Genomic DNA, 20262 nt, shown 5'->3' with positions numbered 1-20262 from the left:
CCGACTCTTTGCGACCCCATGGGCTGTAGCCTACCAGGCTCCTCTGTCCATGGGATTTTCCAGGCAAGAGTACTGGAGTGGATTGCCATCTCCCTCCAGGGGATCTTCCCAACCCAGGGATCAAACCCGGGTCTCCTGCATTGTAGACAGACGCTTTACCGTAAGGTAAAGTCCAGGGAAGTCCACATAATTACTATGCTAAGAGCTCTAATGGATAAAGCAGACAGCATGCAAGAAAAGATACACAAGTAAGCAGAGACTTGGAAATCCTAAGAGAGAACCAAAAAAAAAAAAAAAAAAATGAAGCTAGAGATAAAAAACATAATAACAGACATAAATGCCTCTAATGGGCTTACTGGATTTCCCTGATGGCTCAGCAGGTGAAGAATCTGCCTGCAATGCAGAAGACACAGGAAATGCGAGTTTGATCCCTGGGTTGGGAGGATCCCCTGGAAAAGGAAATGGCACCCACTCCAGTATTCTTGCCTGAAAAATCCCATGAACAGAGGAGCCTGATGGGCTACAGTCCATGGGGTTACAAACAACCAGACATGACTGAGTGACTAAGCACGCAAGCAATGGGCTTAAGAAAAGAATCTGAGCTTGAGGATATCTCAGGACAAACTATCAAAGCTAAGAGCAAAAGGAACAAAGACTGAAAAACAAAACGGAGTCCAAGGACTGAGGGACAAGCACAAAAGCTGTGACACAGGCGTCCTAGGAGTACAAGAAGAAAGACAAGGACAGGAGAAATATTTGAAACAGAAATGACGGAGAACTTTCCCAAATTAACGTCAGACACTAAATTGTGGCCCAGGCAGCTCAGAGACCACCAAGTAGGATAAATGTCCCAAACTACAACTAGGCATGTGCATGTGTGTGTGTGTGTGTGCGTGTGCGTGTGCTCAGTTGTGTCTGACTCTTTGGGACCCCACAGACTGTAGCCCACCAGGCTCCTCTTCCATGGGATTTTTCCGGCAGGAATACTGGAGTGGGTTGCTATTTCCTCCTCCAAGGGATTCTTCCCAACCCAGGGATCGAACCTGAGTCTGCTGCATCTCCTGCATTGGCAGGTGAATTCCTTACCACTACAACTAGGTAAGGGAGGCCCCACAACTACAGCTACAACCATAACCACAACCGGAAGCCCTGCAACTAGGCAGAGCATGCTCAAATCGCAGAAAAACAAACTCCTGAAAGGAGAAACATGAGACACTTAATTCTCCGTGTCCTACTTAAAGTAAGAAACTCAAAGCTCTCCCATTCAGATAAGGTACAGGCAAGGATGTCCACCGTCACCACTTCTTTTCAGGGTCATTCTGGAAGTCCTTGCTAAAGCATTAAGGACAGAAAGGAAAATAAAATGTGAATAGACTGTGAAGGAAGAAATAAAACTGACTTTTTAGATAGGTGAAATTATAATCTATGTAGAAAATCCAAAGTAATTGAAAAAAAAAACAGAATAAGTGATTTTAGCAAGGTAGCAGGACGTAGGTTAATTAATTATTGACATTATTGACTGGGGGATTTTTGCGGAAACTAATGCCTATGGCCTGTGATTTGTTATTTAAGTGACTATTGAAACATCTCCGATAAACAATGTTCAAGGTAAAAAAAGATGTATTATATATCTCTGGTCAGTTCAGTTCAGTCACTCAGTTGTGTCCAACTCTTTGCGACCCCATGAGTTGCAGCATGCCAGGCCTCCCTGTCCATCACCAACTCCCAGAGTCCACCCAAACCCATGTACATCGAGTCAGTGATGTCATCCAGCCATCTCATCTTCTGTCGTCCCCTTCTCCTCCTGCCCCCAATCCTTCCCAGCATTAGGGTCTTTTCCAATGAGTCAACTCTTCGCATGAGGTGGCCAAAGTACTAGAGTTTCAGCTGCAACATCAGTCCTTCCAATGAACACCTAGGACTGATCTCCTTTAGGATGGACTGGTTGGATCTTCTTGCTGTCCAAGGGACTCTCAAGAGTCTTCTCCAACACCACAGTTCAAAAGCATCAATTCTTCAGTGCTCAGCTTTCTTCACTGTCCAACTCTCACATCCATACATGACTACAGGAAAAACCATAGCCTTGACTAGACCGACCTTTGTTGGCAAAGTAATGTCTCTGCTTTTAAATATGCTTTCTAGGTTGGTCATAACTTTTCTTCCAAGGACTAAGCATCTTTTAATTTCATGGCTGCAGTCACCATCTGCAGTGATTTTGGAGCCCAAAAAAATAAAGTCTGACACTGTTTCCACTGTTTCCCCATCTATTTCCCATGAAGTGATGGGACCAGATGCCATGATCTTTGTTTTCTGAATGTTGAGCTTTAAGCCAACTTTTTCACTCTCCACTTTCACTTTCATCAAGAGGCTTTTGAGTTCCTCTTCACTTTCTGCCATAAGGATGGTGTCATCTGCATATCTGAGGTTATTGATATTTCTCCCAGAAATCTTGATTCCAGCTTGTGCTTCTTCCAGCCCAGCATTTCTCATGATGTACTCTGCATATAAGTTAAATAAGCAGGGTGACAATATACAGCCTTGACGAACTCCTTTTCCTATTTGGACCAGTCTGTCGTTCCATGTCCAGTTCTAACTGTTGCTTCCTGACCTGCATACAGGTTTCTCAAGAGACAGGTCAGGTGGTCTGGTATTGCCATCTCTTAAAGAATTTTCCACAGTTTATTGTGATCCACACAGTCAAAGGCTTTGGCATAGTCAATAAAGCAGAAATAGAGGTTTTTCTGGAACTCTCTTGCTTTTTCTATGATCCAGCGGATGTTGGCAATTTGATCTCTGGTTCCTCTGCCTTTTCTAAAACCAGCTTGAATATCTGGAAGTTCATGGTTCACGTATTGCTGAAGCCTGGCTTGGAGACTTTTGAGCATTACTTTACTAGCGTGTGAGATGAGTGCAATTGTGCGGTAGTTTGAGCATTCTTTGGCATTGCCTTTCTTTGGGATTGGAATGAAAACTGAGCTTTTCCAGTCCTGTGACCACTGCTGAGTTTTCCAAATGTGCTGGCATATTGAGTGCAGCACTTTCACAGCATCATCTTTCAGGATTTGAAATAGCTCAACTGGAATTCCATCACCTCCACTAGCTTTGGTCAATAATGTGTTAATATACAAAAGTCAACTGCTTTCCTATACACAACCAATGAAAACATGGAATTTGAATTATAAATACAACGGCATTTACATTGTTCTTCTTTAGTCACTAAGTTGTGTCCAACTCTTTTGTGACCCTGTGGACTCTAGCCCACCAGGCTCCTCTGTCCATGGGATTATCCAGGCAAGAATGCTGAAGTGCATTGCTATCTCCTTCTCCAGGGGGTCTCCGTGACCCAGGGATCGAACCTGTGTCACCTGTGTTGCAGGCGGATTCTTTACCACTGAGCCACCAGGGAAGCTCAGCATTTACATAAGCACCCCCCAAATGAAATGCTTACATATAAATCTAACAAAATATGTACAAGATTGATATGAATACAACTATAAAACTTTGACAAGAGCTACCAAAGAAAAACAAAGTAAATGGAGGGACATTCCATTTTCATGGACAGGAAGACTCATAATATCAAGGTATCTGTTCTTCTCAACTTAAGCTGTGGAATCCAGCCACAAAATAATTTTCTGGCTATTGACAAACTGACTGTAAAGTTTATATGGAGAAGGAAAAGACCCAGAGTAGCCAACTCAATATTGAAGGTGAAGAACAAAGTCAGAAGACTTATGTTACCCAACTTCAAGACTATTATAAAACTATTCAAGACAGTGTGGTATTGGTGAAAGAATAGACAAGTAGATTTATGGAACAGAATATAGAGCCCAGTTGCAGATCCCCATACATGATCTGACCCCAGTCTACTGATCACTGATAAAGTCAAAATAATCTCTTCAGCAAATGGTGCTGGACAACTGGACAACCACATCCATTAAAGAAACAATGAAGATAGACACACACCTTATACCCTTAACAAAAAGGAACCAAAAATGGATCAGAGATATAAATGTAAAATGCCAGAACTCTAAGACTCCTGGTGATAACAGAGGAGAAAACGTAGATGACCTGGGGTGTGCCTATACTTTATAGATACAACACCAAAGTCAGGATCCATGGAGAAAATAATTGATAAGCTAGACTTTATTAAAATGTAGAAACTTGTGCTTTGTGAAAGATAATTTCAAGATAATCAGAAGAGAAGCTACAGACTTGGAACAAATATTTGCAAAATGGATACCTTACAAAGGACTGTCATCCAAAACATACAAAGAACTCATAACACTCAACATTAAGAAAACAAACAACCCAACAACCCAAACCATACAAAGAACACTTAAAACTTAACATTAAGAAAACAAACTAGACTTCACTGATATAGATATATGGACTGTAAATTAGTATATGAAGAAATGCTCCATATCATATCATCAAAAAAATACAAATTAAAACAATAATGAGATGCTCTTATACACCTTTAAGAGTGGCCAAAATCTGGAACACTGACAGCACCAAATGGTACTGCTACTTTGGAAAACCATTTGGTGGTTTCTCATAAAACTAAATATACTTTTACTGTCGGATCCAGCAATGGTGCCCTAGATATTTATCTAAATGAATTGAAAACTTATATTTACGTAAAAACCTGCACATGGATGTCTACAGCAGCTTTATTCATAATTGCCTAAACTTGGAAGCAACCAAGATGCCCTTCAGTGGGTGAATGGATAACTAAACTTTGGTACATGCAGACAACAGAATATTAATTAGTGCTAAAAAGAAATTAAAGTGAAAGTTGCTGAGTTGTGTCTGACTCTTTGGAACCCTATGGACTATACAGTCCATGGAATTCTCCAGGCCAGAATACTGGAGTGGGTAGCCTTTCCTTTCTCCAGGGGCTCTTCCCAACCCAGGAATCAAACCGAGGTCTCCCACATTACAGGCGGATTCTTTACCAGCTGAGCCACAAGAGAAGCTCTCAAAGAAGAAATGAGCTATGAAGCCATGAAATGGTGCCAAGGACCCTGAAATACACATTATTAAGTGAAAGAAGCCAATCAGAAAAGGCTACATACTGTGTGACTCCAATGCTGAAGGCAAAACTATGGAGACAGTAAAAGAATGAGTGGTTGCCAGGGGTGAGATTAGGGAGGGATGAACAGGCAGTGCACAGAGGATTCTTAGGGCAGTGAAAGTGCTCTTGACATGGTAAGGACTGATACATGTCATTATGCTGCTCAGTCGCTTCAGTCATGTCCAACTCTGTGCGACCCCAGAGATGACAGCCCACCAGGCTCCCCCGTCCCTGGGATTCTCCAGGCAAGAACACTGGAGTGGGTTGCCATTTCCTTCTCCAATGCATGAAAGTGAAAAGTGAAAGTGAAGTTGCTCAGTCGTGTCTGACTCTTAGCGACCCCATGGACTGCAGCCTACCAGGCGCCTCCATCCATGGGATTTTCCAGGCAAGAATACTGGAGTGGGGTGCCATTGCCTTCTCCAACATGTCATTATACATTTGTCTAAATCCATAGAATGTACATATCAGGAGTGAATCCTAATGTAAACAATGGACTCCGGGTGTCATGACATGTCAACATAGGCTCATCACTTGTAACAAATGTACTACATACACTGAGGGGGGATGTTAATAATGGGGGATGCTATGCATATGAGGGAGGGTTATGCATGTGTCCTTAGTCACTAACTCATGTCTGATGCTTTGCGACCCCATGGACTGTATAGCCCACCAGGCTCCTCTGTCCATGGGACTTTCCAGGCAAGAATACTGGAGTAGTGGATTGCCGTTTCCACCTCCAGGGAATCTTCCTGACCCAGGGATTGAACCTGTGTCTTCTGCATCCTCTGCACTGGCAGGTGGATTCTTTACCATTAGCCATCTGAGAAGCCCCATGGCGGGTAGGGCAGCAAGGGGCTATTTCAGAAATCTCTGTACCTTCCTCTGAATTTTGCTGTGAACCTAAAACTGGTGAAAAAATAAAGTCCCTTTTCACCTTATGGTCAAAGGGCTCATGCAGTCAATTTGAAAGAAGATACACTCATTCCCAATCTTTAGGTGAAAAGACATTCTGCATCATTAGTTTTTAGGGAAATACAAATGAGGCACACCTTTAACCCACTGGTATGACTGAAATTTTAAAGATTCACAATAGGAATAGTATTCACAAGATTGTGGAATAAATGGAAATCTTATACTTTGCTTATAGTAATTTAATATGGTAAAATCACCTTGGAAAATGGATTGTAATTTCTCAATATTAAAGACACACCTACTCTGTAATCCAGCAATTTCTCCCCTGCATATTTATCCAAGTTAAATGGGCTTCCCAGATTGCTCAGTGGTAAAGTATCCACCCGCCAAGGCATGAAACATGGGTTTGATCCCTGGGTCAGGGAGATCCCCTGGAAAAGGAAATGGCAACCCACTCCAGTATTCTTGCCTGGGAAACCCCATAGACAGCGGAGGCTGGTGGGTTACAGTCCATGGGGTCACAAAGCAGCTGGATACAACTTAGTAATTAAAAAACAACCACAGAAATGAAAACATACGTCAACTTAAAGACTTCTACAGTAACGTTCATAACAGCTTTATTAATAATAGTGGAAAACATGAAGCTATCCAATATCCATCATTAGATGACTAAAAACAACCAAATTGTGGTGTATTCATTGAATGACATCCTTCTTTGCAATAAAAATGAATTCCTGATACATGCAACATTTGGGAACAGCACACACTTCATGTTGAACAAAAGCAGATGGTTAAAAGAGTACATTACTCCATCAACAGAGTTCTAGAATAGTCTAAAATGAATCTATGGTGACAGATATGTTAATAGAAATTAAATCAATCATTGGGTGAATGGGAAGATTTACTGCCAAACTGAAACCATACTCACAGAAAACTAGTCAATCTAATCACACTAGGACCACAGCCTTGTCTAACTCAATGAAACTAAGCCATGCCCGTGGGGCAACCCAAGATGGGCGGGTCACGGTGGAGAGATCTGACAGAATGTGGTCCACCGGAGAAGGGAATGGCAAACCACTTCAGTATTCTTGCCTTGAGAACCCCATGAACAGTATGAAAAGGCAAAATGATAGGATACTGAAAGAGAAACTCCCCAAGTCAGTAGGTGCCCAATATGCTACTGGAGATCAGTGGAGAAATAACTCCAGAAAGAATGAAGGGATGGAGCCAAAGCGAAAGGCAAATTGGAAGAGGTCAAACAAGAGACGGCAAGAGTGAATGTCGACATTCTAGGAATCAGTGAACTGAAATGGACTGGAATGGGTGACTTTAACTCAGATGACCATTATATCTACTACTGCGGGCAGGAATCCCTCAAAAGAAATGGAGTGGCCATCGTGGTCAACAAAAGAGTCAGAAATGCAGTACTTGGATGCAATCTCAAAAACGACAGAATGATCTCTGTTCGTTTCCAAGGCAAACCATTCAATATCACAGTAATCCAAGTCTATGCCCCAACCAGTAACGCTGAAGAAGCTGAAGTTGAACGGTTCTATGAAGACCGACAAGACCTTTTAGAACTAACACCCAAAAAAGATGTCCTTTTCATTATAAGGGACTGGAATGCAAAAGTAGGAAGTCAAGAAACACCTGGAGTAACAGGCAAATTTGGCCTTGGAATATGGAATGAAGCAGGGCAAAGACTAATAGAGTTTTGCCAAGAAAATGCACTGGTCATAACAAACACCCTCTTCCAACAACACAAGAGAAGACTCTATACATGGACATCACCAGATGGTCAACACCGAAATCAGATTGATTGTATTCTTTGCAGCCAAAGATGGATAAGCTCTATACAGTCAGCAAAAACAAGACCAGGAGCTGACTGTGGCTCAGACCATGAAGTCCTTATTGCCAAATTCAGACTTAAATTGAAGAAAGTAGGGAAAACCACTAGACCATTCAGGTATGACCTAAATCAAATCCCTTATGATTATACAGTGGAAGTGAGAAATAGATTTAAGGGCCTAGATATGATAGATAAGAGTGCCTGATGAACTATGGAATGAGGTTCGTGACATTGTACAGGAGAAAGGGATCAAAACCAATCCCATAGAAAAGAAATGCAAAAAAGCAAAATGGCTGTCTGGGGAGGCCTTACAAATAGCTGTGAAAAGAAGAGAAACGAATAGCAAAGGAGAAAAGGAAAGATATAAACATCTGAATGCAGAGTTCCAAAGAATAGCAAGAAGAGATAAGAAAGCCTTCTTCAGCGATCAATGCAAAGAAATAGAGGAAAACAACAGAATGGGAAAGACTAGGGATCTCTTCAAGAAAATCAGAGATACCAAAGGAACATTTCATGCAAAGATGAGCTCAATAAAGGACAGAAATGGTATGGACCTAACAGAAGCAGAAGATATTAAGAAGAGGTGGCAAGAATACACAGAAGAACTGTACTGAAAAAAGATCTTCATGACCCAGATAATCACGATGGTGTGATCACTGACCTAGAGCCAGATATCCTGGAATGTGAAGTCAAGTGGGCCTTAGAAAGCATCACTACGAACAAAGCTAGTGGAGGTGATGGAATTCCAGTTGAGCTATTCCAAATCCTGAAAGATGATGCTGTGGAAGTGCTGCACTCAATATGCCAGCAAATTTGGAAAACTCAGCAGTGGCCACAGGACTGGAAAAGCTCAGTTTTCATTCCAATCCCAAAGAAAGGCAATGCCAAAGAATGCTCAAACTACCGCACAATTGCACTCATCTCACACACTAGTAAGGTAATGCTCAAAAGTCTCCAAGCCAGGCTTCAGCAATACGTGAACCGTGAACTTCCAGATGTTCAAGCTGGTTTTAGAAAAGGCAGAGGAACCAGAGATCAAATTGCCAACATCCGCTGGATCATAGAAAAAGCAAGAGAGTTCCAGAAAAACCTCTATTTCTGCTTTATTGACTATGCCAAAGCCTTTGACTGTGTGGATCGCAATAAACTGTGGAAAATTCTGAAAGAGATGGGAATACCAGACCACCTGACCTGCCTCTTGAGAAATTTGTATGCAGGTCAGGAAGCAACAGTTAGAACTGGACATGGAATCAGACTGGTTCCAAATAGGAAAAGGAGTTCGTCAAGGCTGTATATTGTCACCCTGCTTATTTAACTTATATGCAGAGTACATCATGAGAAACGCTGGACTGGAAGAAACACAAACTGGAACCAAGATAGCCAGAAGAAATATCAATAACCTCAGATATGCAGATGACACTACCCTTATGGCAGAAAGTGAAGAGGAACTCAAAAGCCTCTTGATGAAAGTGAAAGCGTAGAGTGAAAAAGTTGGCTTAAAGCTCAACATTCAGAAAACGAAGATCATGGCATCTGGTTCCATCACTTCATGGGAAATAGATGGGGAAACAGTGGAAACAGTGTCAGAATTTATTTTTCTGGGCTCCAAAATCACTGCAGATGGTGACTGCAGCCATGAAATTAAAAGACACTTTAGTCCTTGGAAGGAAAGTTATGACCAACCTAGATAACATATTCAAAAGTAGAGACATTACTTTGCCAACAAAGGTTCCTCTAGTCAAGTCTATGGTTTTTCCTGTAGTCATGTATGGATGTGAGAGTTGGACTGTGAAGAAGGCTGAGCGCCGAAGAATTGATGCTTTTGAACTGTGGTGTTGGAGAAGACTCTTGAGAGTCCCTTGGACTGCAAGGAGATCCAACCAGTCCATCCTTAAGCAGATCAGCCCTGGGATTTCTTTGGAAGGAATGATGCTAAAGCTGAAACTCCAGTACTTTGGCCACCTCATGCGAAGACTTGACTCATTGGAAAAGACTCTGATGCTGGGAGGGATTGGGGGCAGGAGGAGAAGGGGACGACAGAGGATGAGATGGCTGGATGGCATCACCGACTCGATGGACGTGAGTCTCAGTGAACTCCGGGAGTTGGTGATGCACAGGGAGGCCTGGCATGCTGCGATTCAAGGGGTCGCAAAGAGTCGGACACGACTGACTCAACTGAACTGAATGATGAAATCAATAGACATTATTATGACAGCTTAGTAATTCATTAAGAACAGATCGATTTCAAACAGAAATAATGAGTAACATGTTGTTACTGGATTGCTGTTAATCTAAACGATGGGTAATGAGTCAAATGATCAAACTGGAAAAAGTACTGAAATTTTGACATAAAATACTGACATATAAAACTCACAATACATATCTAAAAATGAGAAAACCTGTAACAATCTAGTAGTAGTAATGCGTTATCTGTTCCAAGTATTTAGTATCAATCATTACACCAGAAACTTTTATGTGCTCTAAATTTTTATAGATTGTATATGAAAAAAGGCTTGATAGAAAATTTTTTAAACTTGTTAATCCTAAAAATTGCACATTATCAAATGAAATATTAACTTGAAACTTTTATAAACTCAATAACATTTTATCAGCCTTACTAGAAAAAGGACTGAATTATCTTTGTGTTCTCTGTGTAATAGGAGAAGGCAATGGCACCCCACTCCAGTTCTTTTGCCTAGAAAAATCCCATGTACTAAGGAGCCTGGTAGGCTGCAGTCCATGGGGTCGCTAGGAGTCGAACACGACTGAGGGACTTCACTTTCACTTTTCACTTTCATGCATTGGAGAAGGAAATGGCAATCCACTCCAGTGTTCTTGCCTGGAGAATCCCAGGGACAGAGGAACCTAGTGGGCTGCCGTCTATGGGGTCGCACAAAGTCGGATACAACTACTTCAACGTCATTGTTGAAGTTAAAGGGTATGAAGTCCAAATATACAACTTTTAGTGAATAGTTTGCAGCTTACATGTTTGTCTTTCAAAATTTTTATTATCTGTGGGTTTTGTCCATTTAAAAAGTCTGTAGTTTGTGGCATTCATTTCACATAAACATAAGACACACCCTTCAAGTTGTCTAGAGTTTGGGCTCCAACTCCTGAACATAGCTTGGACCAATGGGTCTCCGAGTGTAAAAAGCAATTTTGTGGGAGAGCGCCTTCAGTCTAATTTTATAAAGTTTAAAAACATTCAAAACTTAATATAGTTACAGATTAAAGACAACCGTAAACTGATAAGGAAATGGCCACAGTGGGCTCAGAGGCAGGATGACTTTTCGACTTTAGTGGGCGGTGGCACTTTTTGCCTTCATGGGCACTTTTCTCCTTAAAAATACCAAAAATCGTATTTTAGGACTGTGTTGGTATAAAGACAGATGGTAACTATTTATAGATTTTCCTCAACCTAAAATTTCACTTGTTTTCTGATTCTATAAGAAGTTAAAACGCTTTCGTGTGTCCCTAGCCCAAGCTACAATGTGTAATGGAGAAGCCCTTCTGCTCAGTGTTCATTGTAATATTCCGTTTCTTACACCATGGTGAGCAATTTTAGCATTTTATACAACCATCCTTTCATGGCTAGTTTAATAACGTATGTAATGCATCGTGCAAGGATACAAATGAAAATGGTTATCTCAGTCACATAGAAATTCAAGTGATTTTTACTATCTTGTTTCTCTCTTTTTAAAAAAGGTTTTTTTTCAATAGCCAGCTGGATCCCTATTTTTTAGAAGTACTAATTTTACTTTGGTCAACACGGTCCAAGTGACAAGAGGAAAACCGAGAAACGAGAATTAAACCGCCTTTGGCCAGGACGGTTAAAATTTCCATAACGGGCACCGGGCTTTCTGATAAGCCACGCCCCCTTCTGGAATGTTCACCAGCACCTTCCCCCCTGCTTCACCCACTGCCCCTTCTCATTCTGCCGGTAGAGTTCTCCGGGGTAGGGTCGTCGCTGGCTCCCTTCTCCGGACTGGGCCTGCCTCGGCCTCTGCTTTGCTTCTCCGGACTGGGTCCGCCTAGGCCTCTGCTTTGCTTCTCCGGACTGGGCCCGCCTCGGCCTCTGCGTTCCTTTAGAGCCTTGATCAGAACTAATAATTATTTTTTGTCACCTTCGCAGCTAGTGGTGGCGCCTCGTCGTCGTCGTCGTCAGTCAGTAGTAGCATCAAGAAAGAAAAGGGTAGGCTTTCCAGGGGGCTGTACTGTTTTCCTCTGTATTATTTCTTCTCTTTGCAGTCTTTTTTTTTTTTTACTAAGTATATATCAGTTTCCCACCAATTACGTGTTGTTTACACACTATCCTATTTTAGGTCTTAAATCTAAAGAGAAAAAAAAAATTGCTTCGCAACTCATAACAGGCTCTGCTGAAGCTCGTGAGGCGTCGAAGAGAGAAGGAACAGAACCGAACGGAAAAGGCAGGAGGGTAGGCGTACAGGGGCCCCAGGGTGGGCCTGTCAGGCGCGGCTGCCGCTGGCACAAATCCTGGGCCAGACCGCGCGGTCAACGCTAGGCCGCAAGCTTGCCTCAGGGGCCTCTGCCCCTCCCCCGGCTCCTGCCCCTACCTCACTCCCCCCACCTTCCTGCCCTTGCCTCTGTCTCCGCCTCCCTCCCTCCCCCTCCTGCCCCTCCCTCCAGTCCCGCTCCGCAAGACACTCCTGATTGGCCAGGCCCTAGCCCGGAAGTGGCGCCACGCCGGGCTTCCCGGCCTCTTGGCTGAGCCCCGCCCCTCGGGGGGCATCAAAACAAGAGAGCGGCGGCTGGGGCGGGCCTGCGGCCGGCCGACGCCGCGCAGGGGGCGGGGCCTGGGCTCGCGGCGCTCGCTAGTTGGCTGACGGGGGCACTTGGGGTTGCGCGGCCGCGCTTCCGCCCTCGGCCGACTGCTGAGCCGAGGCATGGAGGCAGGTTAGCCCTCGGCGCGAGGCCGAGCAGGGTTGAGGAGAACGGCGGGCTGGACGCTGCAGGCCCGGCGGGCCCGAGTGCGCGCGCGGCTGGTGAGTGCCGGGCCGCGTGGAGTAACCGTCGCGGCGCGTGAGGCAGGGGCGGGTGGGGGAGGGGCGGCGCGAGCTTGGCCGCGTCCTTCGGCAGAGTTGAGGAGCGCGAAGCGGGAGCATCCCCGCCGAGTCCGCTGGACCGCCCTCCTGTGCCTCTCGCGCCCCGGGGCCTCGGGCATTGGGACCCCCGTCCTCTCCTTTCACGTCGTCTACACTGCGGTCCCGTGTGAGCGGTTCTGGTTCTGGGCACTGTGTAGTTTCGGTGGGACTGATGGGGGGGGGGTCTCGCTGTGGAAAGTCTCTGCCCTCTCGACGCCCTCTCCTTTCTCCTGATGGGGTCCGTGGCTTTGGAGAGAGTGCCACTTCCGCGTGGCCACCTGAGTCCTCCTGCCCCACCTGAAGGCGATGTATCGCTGACAGCCAGCCACAAGGGGCTTTGCCGCCTTCCCCATCTCCCAGGAGCGACAGTGTACCAAGACCGTGAAGGAACCGTCACGAGGCTCGAAGGATCGGTTTGCCATTTAAAGCGACAGAGATGAATTAGTTACTGACGGTCCTAGGACTGAACTCACATTTGCTGATTGGGGTTTTTTTTTGACAAAGTGGCTCGCTGTCCCCTATGTGGGGACGAGGTCTCCCGTGAAACTACTTTCCCCTGTGGAGTCAGAATGGCAGTAGACCCACAGGCAAGTTGTCTATAATGTGAGTCCGAGCTTTTTCATCAAATGGTTACATTCCGCTCTCTAAGTATTGATGTGAAACTCAGATGAAAGTATATAAACAATTTCCTCAGTTTTGTTTTGCCTTTTCAGAAATGTTCTTTGTGGAGCCAGAGTCTGGGTGTATATGAATGCAGATCCTCACCCATTCCCAAATAAATCCAGGCATCTCAACTGAGAGGATCACTTCTCTGTAGGCCATCACCTCAGGTAATTTTTTTTTTTAAGATTTATGTATTTTTGACTGTGCTGGGTGTTAGTTGCTGTGGGCATTCTCTAGTTGTGGTGTGTGGGCTTCTCATTGAGGTGGCTTCTCTTGTGGAGCATGGTTTCTAGGGCAGAATTCAGTAGTTGCCCCAGGGCATGTGGGATTTTCCTGGACCAGGGATGGAACCTATGGCTCCTGCATTGGCAAGGTGATTTTTTAACCACTGGACCACCAGGAACTACCCCAGGTAATTGTTAAATTAACATTTAAGGTATTTTTTTTCAGTCATTTAATATGTGCCCAGCACTGAAGTAAAGTATATACAAAACAGAACCTTGCCCCTTGAAAGACTCAAAATTTTTGAAGATGGAGCATGTATGTGGGAAACATCTGACAGTAAGCACCTCAGTCTGACAAGGTGAATGTAGTGATAGAAACTGTATAGAGTCCTGAGAGGACTAAGAAGAAAGTCAAAGAAACTGGAAAGGGAGGGGCTGAGTTAGACTACTAGCCCCCAGGCATGATGATGCTCAGAGATGAATTGCACATAGGTAGATCTCAAATCTGTCCTTTTATTGGACTCACTGCTGGAATTGTTTTAGATTGAACCTGAATTTTATCAGTGGTACCTCAACCATCTGCTTTTTTCTCCCAAGTTCCTTTGGTGAGTCATGTGTATTCAGGTTTAAGATCCAGGTAGAGGTCTGCCAGGTTCCTTTGGTGAGTCATGTGTATTCAGGTTTAAGATCCAGGAGAAGGCAGTGGCACCCCACTCCAGTACTCTTGCCTGGAAAATCCCATGGACGGAGGAGCCTGCTAGGCTGCAGTCCTTGGGGCCACTAGGAGTCAGACACGACTGAGCGACTTCACTTTCACTTTTCACTTGCATGCATTGGAGGAGGAAATGGCAACCCACTCCAGTGTTCTTGCCTGGAGAATCCCACGGACAGAGGAGCTTGGTGGGCTGCCGTCTATGGGGTCGCACAGAGTCGGACACAACTGAAGTGACTTAGCAGCAGAGGTCTGAAGGGTAGGTGTTAAAGGCAGAAGAGCTCCCATAAATGCAGGTACTGCCAAATACCAGGAGGCATTTTAGGAAGAGCAAATGATGGGGAAATGGCAATAGATGATGCTGAAGCCAGCTCTTGCAGGGACTGGTGTGGTGAGCTCAAAAGTTATTGCCCAGATGAAGAGGACTCATTTGTGCTTTCAAAGTCCAGTTTTTGGTTTGGCCTTTGGCGGCATTTTGGGGAAGAATTGATTTTGGATCAAACAAGCTCAGTTCAGTCGCTCAGTCATGTCTGACTCTTTGTGACCCCATGAACCGCAGCACGCCAGGCTTCCCTGTCTATCACCAACTCCTGGAGTCCACCCAAACCCATGTCCATCGAGTCGGTGATGCCATCCAACCATCTCATCCTCTGTTGTCCCCTTCTCCTGCCCTCAATCTTTCCCAGCATCAGGGTCTTTTCAAATGAGTCAGCTCTTCACATCAGGTGGCCAAAGTATTGGAATTTCAGCTTCAACATCAGTCCTTCCAATGAACACCCAGGACTGATCTCCTTTAGGATCAAACAAGAGGCAGATCATTTATGTTTTCTTAGGGAATCTAGGCAAATAGTGAAAATGTATTAAGGCAGTGGCAGTCTCACTGACTGTTAAGTGCAGATGTAATTAAGGTGGTAGACACTGTGGAACTTGTAGAGATGGATCTAAGGGAAGAGAGAATACAATTAACAGGTTACTGGTTTGAAAACTGCATGGTAATACCATGGATATAGAGAATACAGGACAGATCACAGATTTAAGGGAAGGACTTTGTTCTGTTCTGGTCCTGTTTACTCTGATGCACCAGTCAGGTGAGTATAGAGATTTTTTATACAGTTGGATATTAAGTAGAGTCGGCCTTCCATATCTTTAGATTTCACATATGTGAGTACAGAGAGCCAGCTGTGTTCTCTATGCTACACTGTTTTATGTGGGGAGTTGAGCATCTGCAGATTTTGGTATCCATGGTGGGGGTTTAGCTTCTAGAACTAGTTGCTTGTAAGTACTGAGGGACAGCTGTATATCTTTCTGGAATTTTAGGCTAGGCTATCATTATTGAGTAGCTGAAACATAGGTAAGCATTGCACTGAGTTTAAATACATTTTTAGTCTTTGGGAAGCTTCAGTATAAGTAGTAGTTAATGGGTTGAATTAAGTCACCTAGAAAGAGGATACTGAATGAAGAGGAGGATGGAACCCTGAGGACAAACCTTTGGACGTTTTGATATTAGGTGGGGGAAAAGGAACCAGATGGTTCAGAGATTGGGTAGAGGAAGTGAAAGGAGAATTGTATCTTAGCTGTGGATTAAATGTTGGCATTTTCACGTTTTGGAGTCCAGTAAAGACCCAACTGGATTTGATGTTACAGAGATTATTAGGGACTTTTGTGAAAACATTCAGTGAAATGTAAGATAGAACCCAGAGTGCAAAGGAACCAAATAAATTATTTTTTCAAGGGTTAGCTTGCTGGTGCTGAAACGTTCTCTGTGGACTCGGTGCTTTCACTGCCACAGGCTGGGTTCAGTCCCTTAGTTCAGTTTCGGGGAACTAAGATCCCACAAGCCACTTAGCCCAGCTGAGGGGGGAAAAATAAAGCAATTGCAAAGAAGTTTTTAATAATTAAATTAAATTAAAAAATTTTTTTAATTTTAAATAAAAATTTTTTAAAAATTAAATAATTAAATTCTAAGAAGTGGGACTTGGTGGTCCAGTGGTTAGGACTCTGGCTTCTAATGCAGGGGGCACTGATTTGATACCTGGTGGGGGAGCTAGGTTCCCACATGCTGTTTGGTGCAGCCAATAAATAAAAAATTCCAAGAACTTTTAGCTAGGAAGGGTAGAAGAAAGTGATTATTATGTGAAGTGTCTGGCCAGCTGTTACTGAGAAATGGTAGCCCTGGCTAAGTCAGTGGAAAGTAACAATTACATCTCTGTTGAAGCATCCTTTGTGATCGTCAAATCAGCTCTCTCTTTAATGCACAGGAGCAGCTCTGATTTCTGCAGCTTGAGGATTCCCTGGACACCTGCATTTGTGGTTCAGTAATGGTTCCCAGCAGTAAAAACGCTGATGAAATTAACAAAACTGCCTTCCAGAAGAAGTGAGTTGTGCACAAACTTGCAAGGTTCATGGCCATCTAGCAGCAGTTTTCCCTTTAAAGAAAAATCACAATGTACTTACTTTACCCTGTTCACATTTTTTGGGCTTAACTATCAGGCCAATGATGGTTTTGTTTTAAGGACATAACAACACCCGTTTATGACCTTTTGAGAGGAGCTATGGAAACAGATGTTTCTGTTGTTGATGGGCTCTATAGCACTGTTCTGTGTTCTGAATTCCCTTCTTGTTGTATGGCAGTAACTTCCAACTACTTTGAGAAAATTTATAGTTTTGCTTTCTGGAATGTGGAAGTAGGCTAGCTCTTTGAATGAGTTGAATAAAAATCAAACTCCATAATTCTTTTTTTTCCTTTGGCAGCACATGTGGGATCTTACATGTACCTCCTGCCTTGGAAGTGTGGAGTCTTAATCACTGGACTTCTGGGGAGGTCCTTCCATAATTTTCTTAATAGAAGGTTTCTTTTGCTAACTAACCCTTAATATTTATTGGAAGGACTGATGCTGAAGCTGAAGCTCCGGTATTTTGGCCACCTGATGCGAAGAGCCGACTTATTGGAAAAGACCCTGATGCTGGGAAAGATTGAAGGCAAAAGGAGAAGGGGGTGACAGAGGATGAGATGCTTAGATAGCATCACTGACTTGTGGACATGAGTCTGAGCAAACTCTGGGAGATAGTGAGGGACGGGGAAGACTGGCATGCTGCAGTCTGAAGGGTTGCAAAGAGTCGGACACGACTTAGTGACTGAACAACTGTTTAATAGTTAAAGTATACAGCATTTTATTTGTATTTCAGTACGTTCATTTCTTCAAAGTTTCAGTTGACTGCAGTCCATTACTTGTTCAAATCAAGGTTGAAGCAATTGATGTTTGAGAAATCTCCCCTAAGTTTTGTTTTCTGTTTCCACACCCTGTAGACAGTGAAACTTAATAAATTAGATTTCATTAACGGGAAAAACCCAGCTTGTGCAGACTTTCTGGTATTATAGTACTGTGTTTTAAGGTATAAGAAGTTCTTTGAAATCTATATCCTGCAGAGACACAGTGACATCGTGTCCATTATATTACTCTGTATTCCCTTGTTTGCAGCACCCTTAAAAATGTTATTGAATTAGAAGTAGTGTCAAGAAAGGGCAAGACTCTCCAGTCTAACTCACATATTTTTTGCTTTTCAGAGGAGGACTGTGTAATTCACGTTATCTTTTTGTTCTGCTTTTCAGGAAGCTCCTAAATTAGGACTTAGTGAAATTTTTTCTAAATCAGTTTTGATTTCTCTCTCTAAATCTCCTTTTAAAATATCCTTTTCTATATGTACTTTAATGTTGAAAGCTGCCCTGAATTCTTTTCAGAAGCATGAAAAAAAATGCAGTTAATATTTAATTAATTTAAAAATTCAGTTCACAAGGCATGCATGTTTTTGATTATCCAGAAGTTATAAGATTTGTCAAGATGTGATTGATCTCCCATTAGCAGAGTTTGTTTATTCTGAATTTTAGGGTGATATGCGTTTAAAAATTTCACACATTAAAGTTTGTCCCCAAATAAGCAGTGACTTGAATTATATTTCTTAACGTTTTGTTGTCCCTTCTCCCTCTCTGAAAGGAAGCTTTTCAGGCATTTCTGTCTTACGAATTTCCCATAGATTTTAATAGCACCAATATGTTACATACCTCTTTATGTATATCTGTGCTTTATACATAAAAGAGTGGGACTTTTTTTGTGTCCACTAGTTTTCATCTCCTTGAGAATGTTGTCCCTCCTGATGAGAATGAATGGTTTAAGTTCATCCGGTGAGGAAATGAATTTCATTGGGTTTACAGATGGGTTTGTAACTTTCCCATTAGGCTGATACTGTACATTCATTAGATAGTTAAGATCAAGGTTTCAAGATCAAGTTTGTTGGGTAATTTCCTGGCCCAGTTTCCAATAAAACATAAAACATTTTCATAGTATAAAATAGTTGGTTTGATTTCCCTTGGGTGTGGTTTTCTTTTTGTCGTCAAAGACAGCTCATAGCTGTTTGGATAATGCCTTGTCTGATGTTTTTCTTGGGGATGGACTGGGGCTGTGGTTTTGGGCAGCATATTGCAGAGTTGAAGTTCCTGCCTCATCACACTGTGTCAGGGGTTACCAACATGGCTTAGCACCGGTGATATTAACCTTGATGACTTGGTTAAAGTTTTGTTTGCCAGGCGTCTCCACGTTCATGCATTGGAGAAGGAAATGGCAACCCACTCCGGTGTTCTTGCCTGGAGAATCCCAGGGATGGCTGAGCCTGGCGGGCTGCCGTCTGTGGGGTCGCACACAGTTGAACACGACTGAAACGACTTAGCAGCAGTAGCAGCAGCCACTCTATGTGTGATTTTCACTTTTCATTGAAAGTGTTTCACCAAGTCCAGCCTTGACTCAAGATGAGATTAAGCTCTACTTCCTGAAATAGGGAGTATCTATATTATTTGCAGTTCTTTTATAAGAAAAATTTGTCTCTTTCTCCACATTTGTTTATTCATTTGTATCAGTATGGATTCATGTATATTTGTACTGTGGCTTATAATCCAATAGTACACTATTTTGTTACTCAAAATTCTTTCAGCTTTGGCCACAGGGATCTCTTTCAAGTTGGTGGCTAATATGTCCCTTTGACATGTTCCCATCCATCTGTGTTTTGAGCACTTTATTTCTGTTGCTACAAGATGCCTCAGACTCACTTATATTTTCCCTGCCCCAGCCTTTTGTTTCAGTGCAAAACACGTGCTTTCTGTTTAGCCATAGTATACTGCTTACTGACAGTAAACTTTCTCTTTGCTTTTATATGCATTTAGTGGCATCTTAGCTTGCTTTTATTACACCTCATTAGAATTGGAGATCTCTTTGGATTTGGCTTCCATCCTGTTTGCTAATCCTCTGCTTCATGCCATCTGTAGTTCTGATAAACTTGACTCTATTTTCCTTCAAGCCTTTGACATACTTGGTTCTTGGGATTTCCTCTTGTTTCCAGGTACCATCTTGCTACTTTGTTCTCTTTGAGACTGCTAGGATTTGGGAAATTAATTTTATCTTAACTCTTTTTACTTGAGTTTGGATGGTGGAGGCTCTGATGGTATTATACAATCCAAAATTGGAAACTATCAAAAACTCAGTAGTATGAAAATATGAAACTCAGTAGTAATAGGCTTGTAGCTGTTGTACTTGTAGCCATTATGGTTTATACTAAATTGATGAGCAGTGAGTTATGGGCAGCAATTTATACACACACATGTAAATTCATATATGTACTTTCTAACCAGTAGGAAAAATTCTTCTCTGTATGAAGTTTTGTTATTGGTGTGGAGT

General features: G+C 42.9%; 1 protein-coding gene across 5 annotated transcripts in view; it reads left to right on the top strand.

Moving 5' to 3' along the window:
- The first annotated feature begins 12675 nt into the window (after positions 1–12675).
- Positions 12676–20262, top strand: part of SETX (senataxin) — a 90831-nt gene continuing 83244 nt past the window's right edge. For 2 of the 5 annotated variants that reach the window (XM_027556646.1, XM_027556647.1), the window contains exons 1-2: positions 12680–12841; positions 13654–13770. Coding sequence is in view for 2 of the 5 variants with exons in the window: in XM_027556649.1 (XP_027412450.1) it covers positions 16858–16913 (56 nt within the window). In the remaining 3 variants the exon portion in view is untranslated. Of the gene's footprint in view, positions 12842–13653; positions 13771–16797; positions 16914–20262 lie in introns of those variants that run through there. The other 3 variants (XM_027556649.1, XM_027556644.1, XM_027556648.1) reach the window with 3 other exon arrangements.

This window comes from Bos indicus x Bos taurus, chromosome 11 (assembly GCF_003369695.1).
Source record: "Bos indicus x Bos taurus breed Angus x Brahman F1 hybrid chromosome 11, Bos_hybrid_MaternalHap_v2.0, whole genome shotgun sequence".
NCBI lineage: Eukaryota > Metazoa > Chordata > Mammalia > Artiodactyla > Bovidae > Bos > Bos indicus x Bos taurus.
Note: the sequence above shows the minus strand (reverse complement) of the source record. Positions and strands in the feature narration are given on the sequence as shown.